The sequence below is a fragment of the Cuculus canorus genome, chromosome 4, assembly GCF_017976375.1.
Source record: "Cuculus canorus isolate bCucCan1 chromosome 4, bCucCan1.pri, whole genome shotgun sequence".
NCBI lineage: Eukaryota > Metazoa > Chordata > Aves > Cuculiformes > Cuculidae > Cuculus > Cuculus canorus.
Window position 1 is genome coordinate 38967003 of NC_071404.1, and position 17931 is coordinate 38984933.

A 17931-nucleotide genomic window follows, 5' to 3' on the forward strand; every position below is an offset into this window, starting at 1 on the left:
GTTTTCAGGAATAGTCAGTCTTTTATTTTCAAAAATCTAAAGACCACCATATCTTTAGTGAGGAAAATAGACATGCAAATTAGATTGTCTTTAATGGTAATCACACCTCTTTTCTTTTGTTTTCTTTTTGGTCAACTCATCCGTTTTGATGAAAGTATTTTGAGGGAATTCTTGATGGAAATGAAATCAGTGAATCATTGCAGCATAGCAATGGCTTGAGATGTGCAGGACCTATAGACGGGAGTTTTCCTCAAATCTACAGTACAAATTTAAGGGTAAACTACGAAGAAGATGTCCCATTTGTCATAATGTGATATCCAATCATTAACAGAGGCCCTGTCCTTTTGTCTGAAATAATGTCTTCCCCTGTGAACTCCATAACCTTCATCGCTACCTGTATGTGATGACGTGAAACATTTATAAAGGTACCTATCTTGTTAATTTTGCAATGCATTTTGATCTGTTTAAATCTGGATTAAAACATAGTTTCAAAATTTTACTTTCTAGAACTTCAAAGAAGAACATCAGTTCAAGTAGAAATCATTTGCTACTAGATCAGCATCTAAAACCAAGCTCTTTGTAGTGCAGAACAATTCTATATCGCTGCTTTTCTCAAATATTGACAGAAAAAATATAGTGTTCAAATAACCAAAGCTAAGGCCTTAAATAAGTCTTCAAGCTGTTACCACAACCTCCAGTCAAAAGGCTATAGAAATATTTTCATCCCTTATGCATATTACTCCTCAAAAGAAATTTATTATTAAATATATGGACAGAAAACAACATAGTCACGGGGTCACAGAAACTGACAGATTTCTAATTCTTTATAACTAAGTATTTTGTAGAACAATACTGATATGAAATAAACAAATTATTTCCTTCAGGCTTCCAAAGAATTCTAACCTTCTAAATAGAAATTGTTATCTAAATTCATTTTCATTTTTTAATTACAGCAATTTTAATAATGATGATAAAATATTTGTGTGTAGCTGCATGCAGAATAACTTTCAAATTGTTATTTCCAAAGGTGTATGTGTGAAAAGAGCATTCATATTAAATTGTTATTAAAGTTTATTCATAGTAAGGTTTTAAAAATTTCAATAAGAAATCATTCATTTTCTTTTCTTTAGTAATGATGCACTAAACAAATACACAAAAGAGAAAACGTAAAGCTTCTTTATTACATTTAAAAAAAAATTCAAGCAGAATGCAGGACTTTTTCAGGAAGTTTCACTGTGTAGGTTCTCAACTGGGAAATAAAAGGTTCTTCCATTAGATGATTTCAACAGCTGTGGAATTGGACATGTGCCTTATGAGAAATATTTCTAGTGAAAAAAAAAAGGACTATAGGCAAGTCAGTTGATAAAAACAAATGCAATGGAACTGATATTTTATAAAAATGCCTTTGAAAAAGCACTCAAAAGCTAATATCAATAATAATAGTAAGTGCGTCTTCCCTGCTGTGCACAGTATGAACCTAAGAGCAAACTAATGATTCCAGCATTACTAACCTGCTGGAAGATTTGCAGAAACACATTTCGGATAGTCCAGCTGGTACACTAGAAAAAATGTATGGTGGGATTTGGCATGTTACAGTGCTCCAGAAGGTACCCTTTCCTGCATATCCACTAGCCCTAGCGCTTTGGTCTGACTAGGCAGTCTCTGAGCATCCCACCTGTCCTCATGGAGACACCATCCAACAGATATATTTCCAACAGAAATGCTAGACTGCTAAAAGGACCTTCATTTCCTCAACAACATTTTGAAGCAGCCTGCCCACAGACTAAAGTCAGGATGTCTGCAAGCAAGCAAATAAGCAGAGATTGGCTTTTAAGGTCATTCTAAGGGATAGCTCAAGTCAAGCAAGCAAAGAAGAAAAACAGTGAAGTCTTAGTATATAGTAACTCATCCTGAAAACACTCATAGGAAAGCTACTGCTCAGAAGATTTACTTTGTTAATCTTTCAGAGCCTGTGCAGTCATAAAAATGATCATCTGGAGAAGCATGAAAAGATTTTAACCCTGAATAGTACATATGACACTGCTTAAATGGCAAGGTTATTGTGAATCCTCACAGTCCATGGATGTGTACCTTCTGTTAACAGTAATACAACACTACAATTTTTCTGGAATAAGCTACTATAAAGAAGTTATTTCAAATTTTTTTTCTGACAGGAGAGGAACACTATTGTAGTAATTAGATCTTTGTTTTATCACGTCATCAAATAGTGATCCCATCATTTTGTATTTCTGTTATTCATTTCCATATTGAAGTCAGCCAGTGATTTTTCCTCCTCTTTTCTTCCATGTTAATTTTGCTTTAAGTTTTTTCTTTTTTACAGGAGAGCTCTAATCAGGATTTAAGTGTAATAGTGTCAGAGATCCATATTAGTCTATAAGTTCATACAATTTAAATATATTAAAAAGTATTGTAGTTGGGTGATAACTACGGCAGTCATATGATAACTACAGTTCTGCTGGATGTTTGTGCTCTATTTCACTATTCAACTATTTCACTTCAAACTTATTCACTGATCTGCATTCTTTTGTAGATAACCTATTTAACTAATATTAATAATAAACATCATAGGAATTGTTTAAACAAATCTACAATAGTTCTTCTAGCAAGCACTACTTAATTGAGACTTTGAATATGTTTAGAATGAATTCTTCATTCCAAAATATTTTCAGATTTGCAAAAGGTCACTGGCATTTTCAAAGTGAAAAATTTGAAAATTTGAATTTAAACTGTGTTCGTTGAGAAAATAGGTTTAAGCAAAACAAAAAATGCTTCAGAATAACTGAACTGAAACAGCAATTATTTGACCTGCTTTGGTAAACAATTTTTTTTACAATTTTATTTTAATTTCAGGTAGGAAGAGCTTCAAAATATCCAAAATTGTCTAACAGAAGGAGAATTGACTGCTGCTCTATTCATTTTTTAATATTTACAGAATTTATTTTCCAAAATACTTATTTAAGAAATAACACATACATAATACTTTGTCATGCTTCATAAATTACAGAATCCTAAAACAATTAGGCTAAATCTTGAATTTAAAATCAGTAATAAAAAAATTGTTAATGCCATCAGAATAACATGACTGTCATTGGGTAGGTAACATAGCGAAGGAATACACCGGAATATGTTTCAGAACCAAATCTGGCCATGGCTTCAAAGACTATGTATCATTTATTTGCCTACATTTGTGCCTCCTTTACTACCTGAGAATACCTATAACCAGGCAAAGAGAGGTACAAAATGTGTCTCCATACAGAAACCACATTCTTGAAGTGCATGTTATGGAATGGATATAACTTCAAAACACCTACTTTTGTTTCTGTGCCACATGATTAAAAACCATTTTCTGTTGTAGATCCCTGGATTCAGAATGTCACTGCCAGTTTTCCCATGAGCTGACAGAAGAAAAATCTGGCCTTTAGCTTTCATTCACTTTATTTTAAACAAAGACACTTTACATGCTATTCTCTTTATCTGATGTATTCACAGGAAACATCAGGAGTAAGACACACAGAAAATATTAACTAACTATACACTGACCAAATAGGCAGATTCTCACTAATATAATTAACTTGAACATCATTAGTGCTTGTATGATAAACACCTCTAGCGGCCAGGATCACATTTTGTTAAGCAACGTACGGAGTTAACGACTGTTGCCCAAAAGACCAGTGTGAAGTTTGCCTTGTTGAAGACAAGATATTTACTGTAAATGAGGCCGAGCAAACCAAATTATAAGTTGTGTGCCCGATTACCACTAGTTTACTAAACTTTCTCTTTTCACTTACTAAATTACCTAATCTATAAGCAAATAGTAAAAGTCTGTTCTTGTTCAAGCTGCTGCAATGTTTTTGATAGATGATCATAGGCCTGAAGTTTCAACCAGTTAAAATAAACTGTGGTCTCAAGAAATCACTGAGGTAATGGTGTAATACTTGCTGTTTACAAGCTGGTGAGATTTCTGTAAATAAAAAAAAAAATCTTGCTTTTTTTTCCTTTTTTTTCCCAACAGGATGATGATGCAAGTCAGTTTAGTTTTACAGCATATGGAGTGAGCCCATGTATGCAAGCAAAAGATGGAGTGACACAAAAGGGGCCAAATAATCCAGTTCAAGCTGCACCAAAAAGTCCTGAAGAGATGCGAAAAGTATTCATTGACCGGGCCAAGAAGATAGACACTATATCCAGAGCTTGCTTCCCATTAGCCTTTCTCATTTTCAATATTTTTTATTGGGTAATTTACAAAATCATCAGGCATGAAGACATTCACCAATAGCAAGGCTTGCAGTGCATACACATCTGGCTGCCACGCTCAACAGGAGGCTTTCTCTTAGAAATGTGCATCTGAGGAGTGATTAGGAGAGTTAAAGTTGACAAGATAAAAAGTAGATTCCTCATGGCCTACAATGCCCAATCAGAGTGGAATGGAAGAGTGACACCCGGAGAAGATAATCTGCTACTGCAAATTTTCCTTGTCAAACGAAACATTGACTTTTCATTTTAAATCACCCTCTACTGAAGCTTTACTGCCAAGTATTTATACATACAGTTACATACTGTTATAATTGTACAGTATTCTTTGATGTTTCTTATTTTTCTTCAATTCTGGTATATTTTTAATTTAAAAATTGGTTCCAGAATATCCTAGGTTAATCCCACAGTATTATAGTGTTTCTAAAGTTTATTTCAGTTTTACAAGATAATAACAATTACTGATTTGAGATTACAGTTTTAAGGACTTTTTCTTGTCTTATGGATAGTACTTGCGGTTTTGCAATGACCACATTTGACTCATTTAAGTAATATAATTTATTCAAAGTACTTCATATTACCATTCCCCTGGAAGACATATGTTCAATTAATCTCAGACAGCACAAGGTACCTACAGCCTAGTAGTCTGCATAACATATGGGAAATATCTTAAAGTTTGTAAAGTATTGATTCTTGCAAAGGAATTTTTTTCTTTTAATAACCTACACTTTGATAATTGAAATGTAATATTTTTAAAACCTTTTTATATTTTTAAGGTTTTTTTTTCTCAATTGATAAAACTCATATAGCTTTTGAGGCAAATGACATCAAAGTTTTGCAATGCTTCGTTTTGATTCAATGCAAACAGATCTTGGACCAAACTAAAAGCAAATAGTCAACTGCTTTACTGAAACATTTGGAGAATAAGTACAGCTCTGGTTTTGCACATTTATCTCCTACACATTACATAAATACAGGGAGTTTAATTTATGAATATACCAAGTTTTTTCTGTTTCATTCTTTGAAGTACATCGATATGAGTTGGATATTGGTTAAGAACTTCAGAACCCTGGAAAAACATCCAGCTCTTCCAAAACCATCTGGATGGCCTTTTATTGTCCTTTGCATTAATAAATTGGAGAACAGCTATTAAAGCTCTTAGAGAGATTTTCCCTGTCTAGGATTAAACAAGTCCTGTTAGTTTCTTCTTTGAATGATAATGCAATAGAATACCTTACAGCATAGTTTGTAGGCAAGAGTGTTTATTTTTGCCAATCTTGCCTACAGAAAAACAAAAAGAAGCTAATATACAAAAAATTGACATTTAGAATTGCTAGATACTTCAAGTCCAGTAGCCGAGGCTGTTTGTCATTGCAAATTTTTGATTTTGGGTTGTTGTTGCTCAGAATCTGTATACAATAGTAAAATACAGCTGGGGGCAAATATCTGGTGCCTTGCCAAAGGCATGGTGTATAGAAAATAACAGAAGCAATGTAACTCTGCGCTGAGGATTATAACACAGCAACCTTGAGTTTGATTGGATTTGTGTTGTTTTCCTCCAAGGATTAGGAAGAGAGAGTCTAAAATAATAGCTCTCAGATTTTGTTTAGTTGTGTCCAAAAGAAGCGGTATAATCCTCCTTTACTTTAAAACAGTGGTTGGGGAGTAGTTTTGCTTCATTTATGATCTGAAATTAATTCAATACATTTTAAACAATTATTTTTTTCTGAGGCTGTATCTTGGTTTTGTTGTTTTCTTTATGTGCATGTTCCAAAAAAATCCTGTTCACTTATGAAGGTGCTCATCTGTGTGAGTGGGTATCATGAGTCTGACATTTCAGTTGGGTTATATTCATCTCTCTGAAAGTTATCATTAATTGTATCATGTGAAAAGAGGTGCTAACTTGCTTCAGCTATCAGCAAAGACCACAATATTTTGTTTAAGGAATTTTTGAAGAACTACTTGCATAATCAACACAAAATCATAAAAAAATACATTATCTTTCAGGATCATCTCTCCTCTTTCTTTCTAATATAGCTGACTTTCATTCAATAAAGAATTCTTAACTGAAGAGATAAGTGCATAAAAAAAATTCTAGCCAGATCAGAATAACTCCTTGTTTTTCTTGTTTATAACACTTGAGTACCTGGTTCACATTTACTTTTTCCCAATTATTCGTCTGTTGCTCTTGTACATGTAATATTACCCTGTTTTGAAAAACATTGACAGAATTGAGGGTATAATGCAGAGCTAAATAAATTTAGACATTTTTTTTTTCTTCATTTCTTAAAGTAGAAAAGGTCTGTGCTCTCATATAGAGAAATTGACCGGAAATCTTGAAAGCGATAAAAGAGAGACTGGATTACAACACTGGTAAAATGTAACAAAGGAGAGCAGAAGGAATGTATATTGTTAAGCTAGAAGGACAAGATCATTCATTCATATATGAACCTATTACCTCAGCGAGAGAGAATACCCTTTGTGCCACATTTCTCTTTGACTAGAGTAACCTAATCTAAGGAAAAATTACAGCATATAACAGATATGAATTAAAATGGATATATTAAATTTCCATTAAAATGGAAAACTTACAGCATATAACAGATATAAAATAAAATCCTAGCCAGGATCCATCTCTTCAGCCATGCACTATGGTGAGAGAGAAGAGGGTCTCAGATCTGGCCAATAGAAAGCATAACCCTTCCTCTGTGTAGTCATATTTCTCTTTCATAGGCTGTTAGATTGGCAGGTTGAGCATACCCTACTTCGCTACTGAAAGTTTACATACAACGCTCAGTCTTCTAACAGGGCACACTGAAAATAAAGAGAATTAAGTATGCTCAAATTAAGTATGCTCAAAATGTCATTATGAAAACTAATGTTGCTGGAACTTTTTTTTTATTTAGCAAACCATTAATAACAGAATTATTTCAAACGGGGAAAGCAAAAAATATTTTTTTGCTTTTGATGATGTTTTTTGCAATGATGATGTTTTCAAATACTCAAAATATTTAGCATGTCATTCTGCTGCCCTCAGGTAAGTAGAGATTTTCTGTTTTGTTGTAATGGAACCAAGATCCCTCCTGAACCGATAGGTATGTGATTTTTTAGTTGAACGGTAGCATTTGCTAAGGTAACAGAAGCCTCTGCAGTCCACTAAATTTGCAAATAATTTTCAAGATAAAGCAGAACTTAACATTTACATTTAATTTAGATTATTCTTAAATGACTTAGTGCGAAGTCACATGGTAACGAAAGAAATGTCATTTGAGAAGATAACAGACTTCAAGGCAAAAATGCCTGCTATTCACCACTGACTAGGGAAAAAATCCAGAAATGCCAGCAGGCATGCCAGCCCTCTGTACAAGGCTAGAATGAACAGCTACTGTCATCAGTTAAGTTTAATGTTGTTTCTATTTAAATTCTAAATAGAAAAATGTGGTTTATTTTTAAGACTATATTCAAATATCAACAAAAATAAGCTTGCATAGTTACCAGGCTCACTTTTTTCTCAGTAATGCCACTACATTAGTAGTCTTGAACAAGAAAGGGAAGAAGGGATACTAGTTTTACTAATCAGAATTTAGCTATCTTAACTCCAAAGCAAAACATATTCTATTTTTAAGGAATTCTGACAGCAAGTAGTGTTATTTAAGCAGGCTAGTGGAATTCAGGGAGAACATGGGTTTTAACTATTTTTTCAGCTCAGTCATTTACTGGTTTTCTTTGGATACTCTCCATTAGAGTTTGTTCCAAAACCTTTCTGTAGGCTGTTTTATAAAGAATCTTTTGTGATGTGTGAGAGATGATTCTGTTTACTCACTAGAAAGACTTATATTTAGGTGATATAGATGTGCACTTTACATTTAAGGAGTAAGGTATTTCTCTCTCTTTGTACTATAACCCCTTACAGAACTGTAGGTTGATGATGTAGATAAAAATAAGAAACTATATAAAACCTTATATTTTTAACAGTAGGGAAAGATAGAAGGTCTTCCTTAAAAACAAAAGTATTATTTTTAGCAATAATTTTGTATTAGATGAAAATTAATTTATTTATACAGTTCCCAGACCAACCTGAGATGGTTGGTTGCAAAAGATAGATATACGTTATATACGTTATATACTTCTGCTCTCATTTGAGCGATCATAAGAGTTAAACTAATCCAACAGAGCACAATTTGGCCTTAAACTGTGAAAGTGCTGAATGAGATAGTAATTCTTACAGTGCCCCTGTGAGGTAGCAAAATAACTTTATCCACATCTTACTGTATAATCATATGGTTATTTATATAAAACCAATATCAGATCTTCTCGGGGTTTTTTCCTTTTTAAGACAACTAAGAAGAAGCATGTGAATCACAAAGTATGCTGTTTCTTCATGATAAAATAGGTATTCTAGTTGGGAGTGGTTATGGAAAAGGTGCCTTCAGGCAATACAAACCACCTCACTGAAATACTATCACTTTGGAAGGTTTGTGGAAGCAGTTTATATTGCTAGAAACAGTGGGTTAAATGCCAGGAAAATGTTGGCTTATCCTGTATTCTTGACATTCTTTAATATTACTGCACTTCTTCACTTTCATCTTTGTGAAATATGCAGGAAACATTTCTTACGTTTGTATTTTAACGTGTGGAGGAGTAATGTTAACAGATAAAATGGACTAAAGTAGCTACTGACGTTCCATGAATGTGTAATTGTGAACTGTATAAAAATAAATTGTGCCATAAACTTTTGACCTAAAGGTTTAACATAATATACAGTATTTTGTGTTAGTGATCCCAGCTTTTTGAAGGCTAAAGCAAGAAAAAAGAAAAAAAATAGTAATATAGTAGTGTGTTACTAAATTGTCTGTGAGTTTTCAAAATATTTTCCTGTGCATTCTGTCTAACAGCAATTTCATCTCAAAGTACTTCCTTTTTGGTAAAACTCTATAAATGTGTTGTGCATGGATTTGATTAAGTTCCTTTTTATTGTATTGCAGTATTATACTGAACTTAAACTAACATTCTTTACAGACAGAAATGTTAAAGTGTGTGAAATATATGGTGTCACCTATGTTGCTGTAGATATTTTGTTCAAAAATAATAAACTTAACTTTTTTCAGAAACCGTGAAATTGTTTTTATGATACTGTAGGCAATGGGTTTAAAGTTACAGGAGGGACTATCAGCACCATTGGAAAGAAGGATGAAACCCTCAGCAATAGTTAAGATACATTAATATTAAATATTTCAGAAGTGAAAACTTGAGAGAGAAGGAATAGAATGCCTTCGATTGTTTTATTATTCGGATTAAGTTTCAAAATACTTTGACTGCGTTAATGAAATATCCAAAGAGGATTTATCAGGGAGCGTGATGGAGGATGGCAGGCACCGAATTAGGAGTTCTTTCTTCCAAGGCTGTATTTACAGTGAGTGAACAGAAAAGTCTCTCCAGAAGAGAGTGAATATGGGCTCTAGTCCTGAAAAAAATAAAAAAAAAATCTGAAGACTCAGAGGAAGTTATCCTGATAAATGCCTATTGAAATAAGTACAGTCACTCAAAAATAGTCCTATTATCAAAAAGCAAAGAATTTCACTTGCAGCAAAATAGCCTTAAGAAAACTTCATAGTTCTGTGGGCCCTCCTAAGTACTCCTTGATAGAAAAATGGTTTAAAAAAGCCTCTGAAGCCAGCAAATAATAGGTCCTTTGAGAACAGCCTGAGTTCTGCTAATCTGATTACAGTAGTGTTAGTATGCTTATAAAAAGCATGCAGAATGGCTATATCAGTAACTGCCAAATGTCAGTGTGACATCATTTAGGCTAGAAATCTTCAGCAGCCTCAGTGCTAACACCTTCATATCACATAAAGAAACACTAATTCACTCCTTTCTACTTGCTTTTCAAGTAGATGGGTTACAAATACGAGACCTTTGCCATATTTGCAAATGAAGTATTTCCATTGTCTGCTGGTAATAATTCAGTTCAGCGACACATGGCTCGTATCTTTATGAAATAGAAATTTCTTAAAAAAGCAGCCAAATGTAACAGCAGCACCAGTGGAATCTGAGCAGAAATCCTGTGTGCCCTCCTAGAGCCCATGGAACTGCATGATCAGACCCCTATTTATGACAGTTGTTGCTCCAGCAGGTCTATACCATCTTGCCTCCCCAAGAATAAAGCATAAATGCTACCTCTAGCCTTGTTCAGATCTGCTCACAACCAACAATGTTATGAAGCTACTGCAGCAGCAAACGTTTTCATGCTGAAGATGCACAGCTCCCAGAGCATGAAAACTGTAAATATACTGTGCCAGTTGTGCAACAAGCAATTAAACAGGAAAATAACAGTCATGTAATGTGACCTGAGAGTCATCAAAAATGAACAGATCTTAAAGACATAAATATGTGATTATATTGCATAAACTGTGCTGCCTTTTCAGTACAGAATTCTGGAAAAATAGACGGTGAGCATCTTCTTTTTCATGTTTGTATATATAGCTAGTAGCTACATTAATAACCAAATAAAGATTTAATTCCATGTGGTCCATGCAATTGATTTTATTTCTAGCATCTTACCCTCCATACAGTAGCAGGATCTGAGAAAAGTTCTTTCTTAATGAAACATAAGTGTGTGAATTTAAAAGCCTGGACAACAATCCACCAAAGTCACAAAACTAGAATTACGAGGAAAATTTCACTTTGGAAATAAATGAAACATTTTCAAAATGTTAATAATATATCACTGACTTGACTCTCGGGTCCTTTTCTGGACAGCTGTTTTCCAGGCGGTCAGCCCTCAGCATATACTCCATATACTCGTGCATGGGATTATTTCTCCCCAGGTGCAAAAGAAAAAAAAAAAAAAAAAAAAAAAAAGCAAAATAAACCCTTTTTTTTTTGCAATGTTAACCTTTATTTAGCCAATCTACATTTAAAACCTCTCCTGAGCTCGGCCAGAAACCCACATGTCATGTTTTAATTTCTCTCTTAAGAAGCCAAATAAAAAACCTACCTTGCCATGAAAGCCAGCGTGTTACTTCAGGTATGCTTAATTACTCCCAGTAAGTGTGTTCAGTAAGGACAGGAGACATTCAAACATCAGTTTTTAAAAGCACAGTATTGCAGCTTATTTGCCATTGCATGAAGAAGGACTAAACTTCATGTATTAGATCAGAATAAGTCCATACATTATTAAATTTGGCTGAAATTATTTAAAGTAATATTAGAAATTCTTACAAATCATATTATACCTGAACCAAGCATCTCTCCCCATTCATTTCTTGTTTCATTGCGCAAAAAAGCATCTTCATTTCTTGGGACAGTACAAATTGCACCACGAGATGGCTCCATCTCATAGGAACGGAGAGATGTCGCTGATGCTGTGTTGTTCAGGGAGCTTAAACTTCAGCAAAACGCTCTCTTCCCGTAGAAACTCTGGGAACTGAAGTTCGTTATTAAGAAGGACATTCATAAAGCAGAAGCGCTATTCATGCCACAAATTACACTTCATCTTGAAAGTGATGCAAACTTTTCAGTGTGATGCTGTCTGCAAAAGAAAAATAGCAGGGTTGTTAATTTATTAAGAACAAAACCCAAGAGTTTGTGTCTAAATATGCAAATGAAAATGTAGAGATTTGTGTACTGAAAATTTTATTAAATAAAAATGGCATTCTAAAATAGAAACGAATAATTTACTTTTCTAAAGTATCTGTCGATTGTCAAGTAGTTATTGCTACTAAGCTTTGTCAGAGAGAAAATGATTTGCTAACGAATTTTTAACAGTCTTTACAAAGTTAAAGAGGAAATCAATGATTTGCACTCTGCTATTAAATTTTCTAAAGTTAGGAGGTCTTCGGAGTAAATCCCTCATGTTAACGATGCCTTCACAACACGGGTATAAGAACAAATGCATCAGTTATTAACTATTCGACTTATTAGCAATAAGTATGTTGTTATGCTGCGATAAAGGCAAAGAAAGCAGCATGTGTAGCCTTCAGTGAGGACTATACTTCATACTACCTTATATCTTATATCTGACGTGAGGTCAGCACATACAATTCAGCAACGTAAACAATGTAGATCTATAACTGTCTGCCTTGTGATAGCTTATTGGGTCACCACCCTCTCGCTTTCCTAGCAGATATCACCCTTTTACACATTCACTGAACAAATATAGAAACAGCAGGGAGAGCACCATGAAATTTGATCTGAAATGATACTATGGATATTATTGTAGATACTACAGAACAGTTGCAGATTAGGATAGATACCGCAGTGTAGCACTAACATCCATTTACTGTTTGTCCTTAATTTCTCAAGAGAGTACGACATATATTCACTCATGATTTAGATGCTAGTTAAATGGGACTGCAATGAAGACTATATCAATTTTGAATCTTACAGTAGTTAATAGATTGTCTGACAGGAGTTAAAGAATGTTATAATGAGAATTGTGTTTGTTATATTCTTTTTTCCCTACAGGTTTTCCCGAATGATGACTCCGATGAATTACTTTGATGTAACAACCAACTGCTTTGTATTTAACTGCCCTGTAAATAAAAGAGGCTCAGTAAAAATAAAACAGTTCAACAGCATTCTCAGGAAAACTTTAAATTTTATACAAATGTGGTTAGTGGTAACATATAAATGATTTAATACCAAGACACACTTTTGAGAAAAAAAACTTCAAAGTACCTTCAAAAGTGTCCTATACACTTCACAGTAGCCTCAAATTTAATTGAGGTTTCAAAGTTAGAAAAGAAAAAAAAACACCTTGAATTTTGTTACTGAGAATATATGAGATCAAGTAACTTTATCAAGAGATTTGAAACAGTACCAAAGCAGCTTCTAGGTGAGGAAACAGGAAAAATCTTTCCTGTCTCTCCCTTTCTCTGTCTTTTCTTACTAATAGCTTTGTATCTCACAGCAAATCCGATCCATCTGGGAGTCCAGGACATTCTTGGAGGAATTTGCTCAAGAGTTGAAGTGCAAAATAGCATTGGTTCAAGTCTCACCTGGGCTACTGAGTGTGGCAGAAGTACTTCAGTGTTCAGATGAAGTTCTGATGGTATAAAAAGGTCACTTCCTGAGAGCTTTTTGCATACTTACCTGGGTTGATTTCACCCTTGCAGTAGTTCTTTTGTTCCTTAATGAAACCTTTCATTTAAGAGGTAGTGCTTTCCAACACCAGGGTCTGGCATACAGCTGGATGTATTTAACTGGTGCTTTGTCCCTGCCCCCCTTCTAATTATTTCTCCCCTCTGATTAGCATCAACATTTCACACAGCAGCTCCATTTGCAGAAGGGTTACATTGTCTTTCAGATTATCAAAATTCTAATAATTTTTTTTTTTTTTTTAATCTACCATAGTCATGTTTGTGCTCCTTCTTGGGCTCCCCCTGTAAGGGAAAATATGGACTGAGCTTAACATGAAAATCCGTCCTCTTCTGTGATATCCCAGTCAACCACTTGGGACAAGAGTTACCAGAAAATTCAAGTACTTAGATCACCTCTTTCCTTCCTTTACTACCTTATCCTGGAAAAAGGTCAAGCTTAATTTTCAGTTTTAGTATGCCCAAGCTGCCAGAAACCTTCTGTAAGCACCTTCTTCACTACACATTTTCAAAGTATCAAATCTGTATCTAAATCCTGTCAGAATTTACAAATATATTTACTCTTTTTCTGGTTTCACCTGAAGCAAAGGGACTGCTGGACAATCTCTGTCAATACAAAGAAAATCTTATACACTCCCTTTTCCCTTCCAGGCTCATATCATCTCCTGAACCTGTACTAGATCTCATCCAACTGTACCACATTGTTTAATATTTATGAGATGGCTATGGGGTAATTCAAAGGCCCAGATAGCATTTGCTGATCTGTGAACTATACAAGGTTAGTTAAACTTTTTAAAATGAAAAGAGAAAGTTTTACTGGTAGTAAAAAGAGCACATATCCTGCGTGTTCCTTTCGGCATATGCAAAATCAAACGAAATAAAATTGGTTTTTTTCAGTATGATAGAAAGTATTAGTGTCTTCCATTATTTGTTCCATGTTTAACAGTTTTCTAATTCTAATTCTAATTTTCTACTGTAAGACACCAGCCTTACTGAAGTGCTGAAAATGGTTTGTTTATCTTTGTATTCCCAACAGAGCATTAAGGTGGTACTTTGTGTGCTTGTGAGTGCACTGAAATGCAGGATACATTTCCAACAAAATTGTTGACTCACGTAATATTTTTAAAGAAATATAGGTAAAATATATCAAAAATCCATGTTTTTGCCATTTTATATTTAAAAAGATATTTTTTCTTTTAAACAAGCACTGACGGGGAAGATGTTGATATATTTGCTTCTAGTCTCTGTACAGAAAAGTAGCATAGCAAAGTAGACTTTGGGTTTTACCCAAAATTTCAGTCACCAGAGGAGGAAAGGCTAAGATATAACTCCCGTGAGAAGCTCGTCACAGGTCTTTGAGATGAAAATACTTTACAAGATAAAAGGAATTTTATTTGCCTTATTCTTTCTCTCAAAATATCACGAATGTCTTTGAGCCCTACCAGTTTCACAATATTGGTACCTGTCCACTCTGAGCTGCCTTCCTGGGAGAAAAAAACTCCTAATGTCATCTCTGAGTGGGAAAATCATGAAGGGTATTAAAACCTTACAAATGTTACATCATGCATCCCATCCATCCTAACCTATATGTCTCCCATGAAAAAGATATAATCAGTATTCCATATTTTTTAGTCAATGGTTTAAGATCAGTGAGTGATAGAGCTCATTTTGATTTTGCAGTTTTCTGAACTTAATGTCCTTGAAACACTTTGAGCAGCTAGGTTTTTGTAATTCTGTATTGAACAAGAATTTGCTGTCAAGACTGCTTGTGTAGTTCCTAGTGGCCCTGTTCTACGGATCTGAAGTCTATGGAAATTGGATCAAACTGGCCTACCTTCCTATGGAAGGTTATATATGGAAGCAGTTATATATCTCACTACAGTTGGAAATTTAATTATTAGTTTTTCAAAGGAAATTGAATCACCATATTTGGCATAATCATTCTGAAAAATTTGTTTGCTTCACACCTTAAACAAATGTCCTGAACTCAGAGAGTTAAGCGAACTGTGAGTTTTTTCCAGTGTTTAGTAGTTGTGTGCCTACGAGATAACCAACTCTTTAAAAAATACTCTGTTTATAATAATAAAGTTCAGCAGAATCTAAACTGGACTAGAACATCTAGACTAAACTGTACATCTGAATTAAACAGATAAACCGTAAACTGTATATCTGAGCATCTGTAAAATATGCTTGTCATATTGCCTCCTAATTCTGCTGCAATCCAATCGTGCTCTGCCTGAAGTGGAGATATTTCTACTGAACTCAGCTGTGGCCAGGAGAAGCTTTTTAAAACTATACAACTCATATATGTGTAATTTCAATAGTTATAGTATTTTAAATAATAAAATAAACATGGAAAATATTCTCAGAAATTGTAAGGTAGTAATTACACAACATCCAGAAACACTAAAAGAAATATATATTACTTTCAGTGCAAGATATTTCAACCCTTCTTTTCTCCTCCAATCTTTTTTTAAAAGTTCTCAGGCTAAATCCTATGGAAACAGACTATATATGTATATATACATATAGAAGTTTTTTGTACTATTTAAATCCCTACAGTAAACAGTATATCATAGAAGTCAGAACAAGGAAAGAAGTACTTAAATTCCCTACCTATAGATTACTTATTTGAGTTGACCTAGAAGAAGAACACTTTTTATTTTTTATTTATCTTTTTATTTATCCTATTTCAGAGAGGTTTCATAACTATTCCAATTGGTTTGTGTTTTTTACTCTATTTCCATTATCACTCAAAAGACTGAACTGAAATTTTCTCTATCAACATTTTTAATCTATCAGAGGGCAACAGCTTTTCCCTTTTCATGGATCTTTGGAGGGTAATAGTCATTGAAACAAATCTTCATTAAACCCCTTGTGGAAAGGAGTAGACTCCTTCAGAATCTGAATGTCTCCTCCAAATGGACAAACCAAGGAACAGAGCTGTCTTTGGCGCTGCTCTGAGTCCAAAACAAATTGCCTCCCTAGAGTTTCTGTGCTGATAGGAACTTATCAGATCTCTTCACAGCTCATGGAAAAAAAAAAGGGACGAAATTTGCAAAAGTGATTAAACAGATTTTACCTGTATTTTATCTGCTGAAAAATATCACTCTTGGACGTTGCTGCACTTTTCTGGGAATAAAAGAAAATGCAAAACCTCAGAGATCTCCTTTCAAACAGCTTTTCTGCAGCTTCTTTCTCCTCTCTTCTTTATATGTATGAGAATTCTAGCCAATTAACTGCATTATTGCACTATCCCTAAGGTCATATAGACCGGAAAAATAGAGGAATTTGGGTTATTTATCACTCCATAAATGGATATGGAAATAAGGCAGAAGTGCTGTGCTTCTCTTGGGAGATCAGTTGATTCAGACTGGGAGAAGGGGAGAAGAAAAATGTGATTTTCTTCCTTCACTTTTGTCCATACAAATAAATACAGAGAAGGTAATTATTCTTGAGTAATTAAATTGAAACCTAGCTTAACTGGTCAGATTCCATGACTGCATCGACATAGTTCTGGAGGCAGTAGAATAAGAACAAAGACTTGTGTTTATTCAACAGGAACGTGCAATTAACTCCATTCTGAAATCACGTAATGAAAAGTCACATCCCGCTTGTGGAGGACAATAATCTAAGATGCAAAGATTACTATAATTTACAGACTGATAAAAAAGCTAAGATCTGAATCTCTTCATATGGCACTTGTGACAATAGTGTGTTTTACAGAAAAAAAAACATTTAGCCACAGAAGAGTAAGAACTAAATTATCTTTCCTCTTTTTCCAGGAGAACTCCCATGAAAACTGGAATTGTAGAAGACTAAGAGATCCATTCCAATCCCAGAAATAACTTTACTGATATTAGTTAGACTTAAAGGTCACATCCATAGGTAATAAATAAGCATTAAGCGTCTTCAGGTCTTGGACCCTGTTGCTCACTTTTCCTCCATGCCTGCATAACTCCTGCATATTAGCTTCATATTAGTGATGGTAGGTACAGACTTGGTCTTCACAGGAATCATATTGCCCAAAGTATCACAACAGCAACAGTTACAACCTCGTTTCAAAGCCTAAAGGATAGCTATTTTGGGAAGTTGAAAGTAAGCATCTTGCTTTCTCACAGTAACTACCCATTCCCTGACCTCCTCAGTCAGTCTAGGACCTGTACCTTGCAGAATATTTACAATCCAAGCAGTCCTCAGTACAAGACAGAATCGAGACCTCCTTCATTTTTTCCACCCCATGGAGTATTGTCTTTTCTACCTCAGTTCAGCTCACGCTACCAAATGTTCCTTCCTGAAAGGCTGAATCCCCTGCATGCTTTGCCTGCAAAAGGGACTAACTTTATTAAGTTGACGTAGGGATCTTCATACAACAGATGGAGAGGGCTGGTCATGCACTAAGTGCTGCCTGATATCCTGGAAAAAGAACCAGCGGGAGGAAGCAGGGATACAGTGGGATGAACAATCAATAGTAGGGCTACAATGACCCAAGATGGACCGAATAGACAAAGACACAAATCACTGCTGTAGCAATACTGTGATAACCCAGATCCTCTGACCA

At 34.5% G+C, this 17931-nt stretch overlaps 1 protein-coding gene across 2 annotated transcripts in view; it reads left to right on the top strand.

Moving 5' to 3' along the window:
• Positions 1-7114, top strand: part of GLRA3 (glycine receptor alpha 3) — an 86475-nt gene extending 79361 nt beyond the window's left edge. The window contains exons 9-10 of one of the 2 annotated variants that reach the window (XM_054066151.1): positions 156-275; positions 4034-7114. In XM_054066151.1, coding sequence (XP_053922126.1) covers positions 156-275; positions 4034-4297 — 384 coding nt within the window. In that variant the 3' untranslated portion in view covers positions 4298-7114. The remainder of the gene's footprint in view (positions 1-155; positions 276-4033) is intronic. The other variant, XM_054066152.1, reaches the window with a different exon arrangement.
• The last annotated feature ends 10817 nt before the right edge of the window (positions 7115-17931 follow it).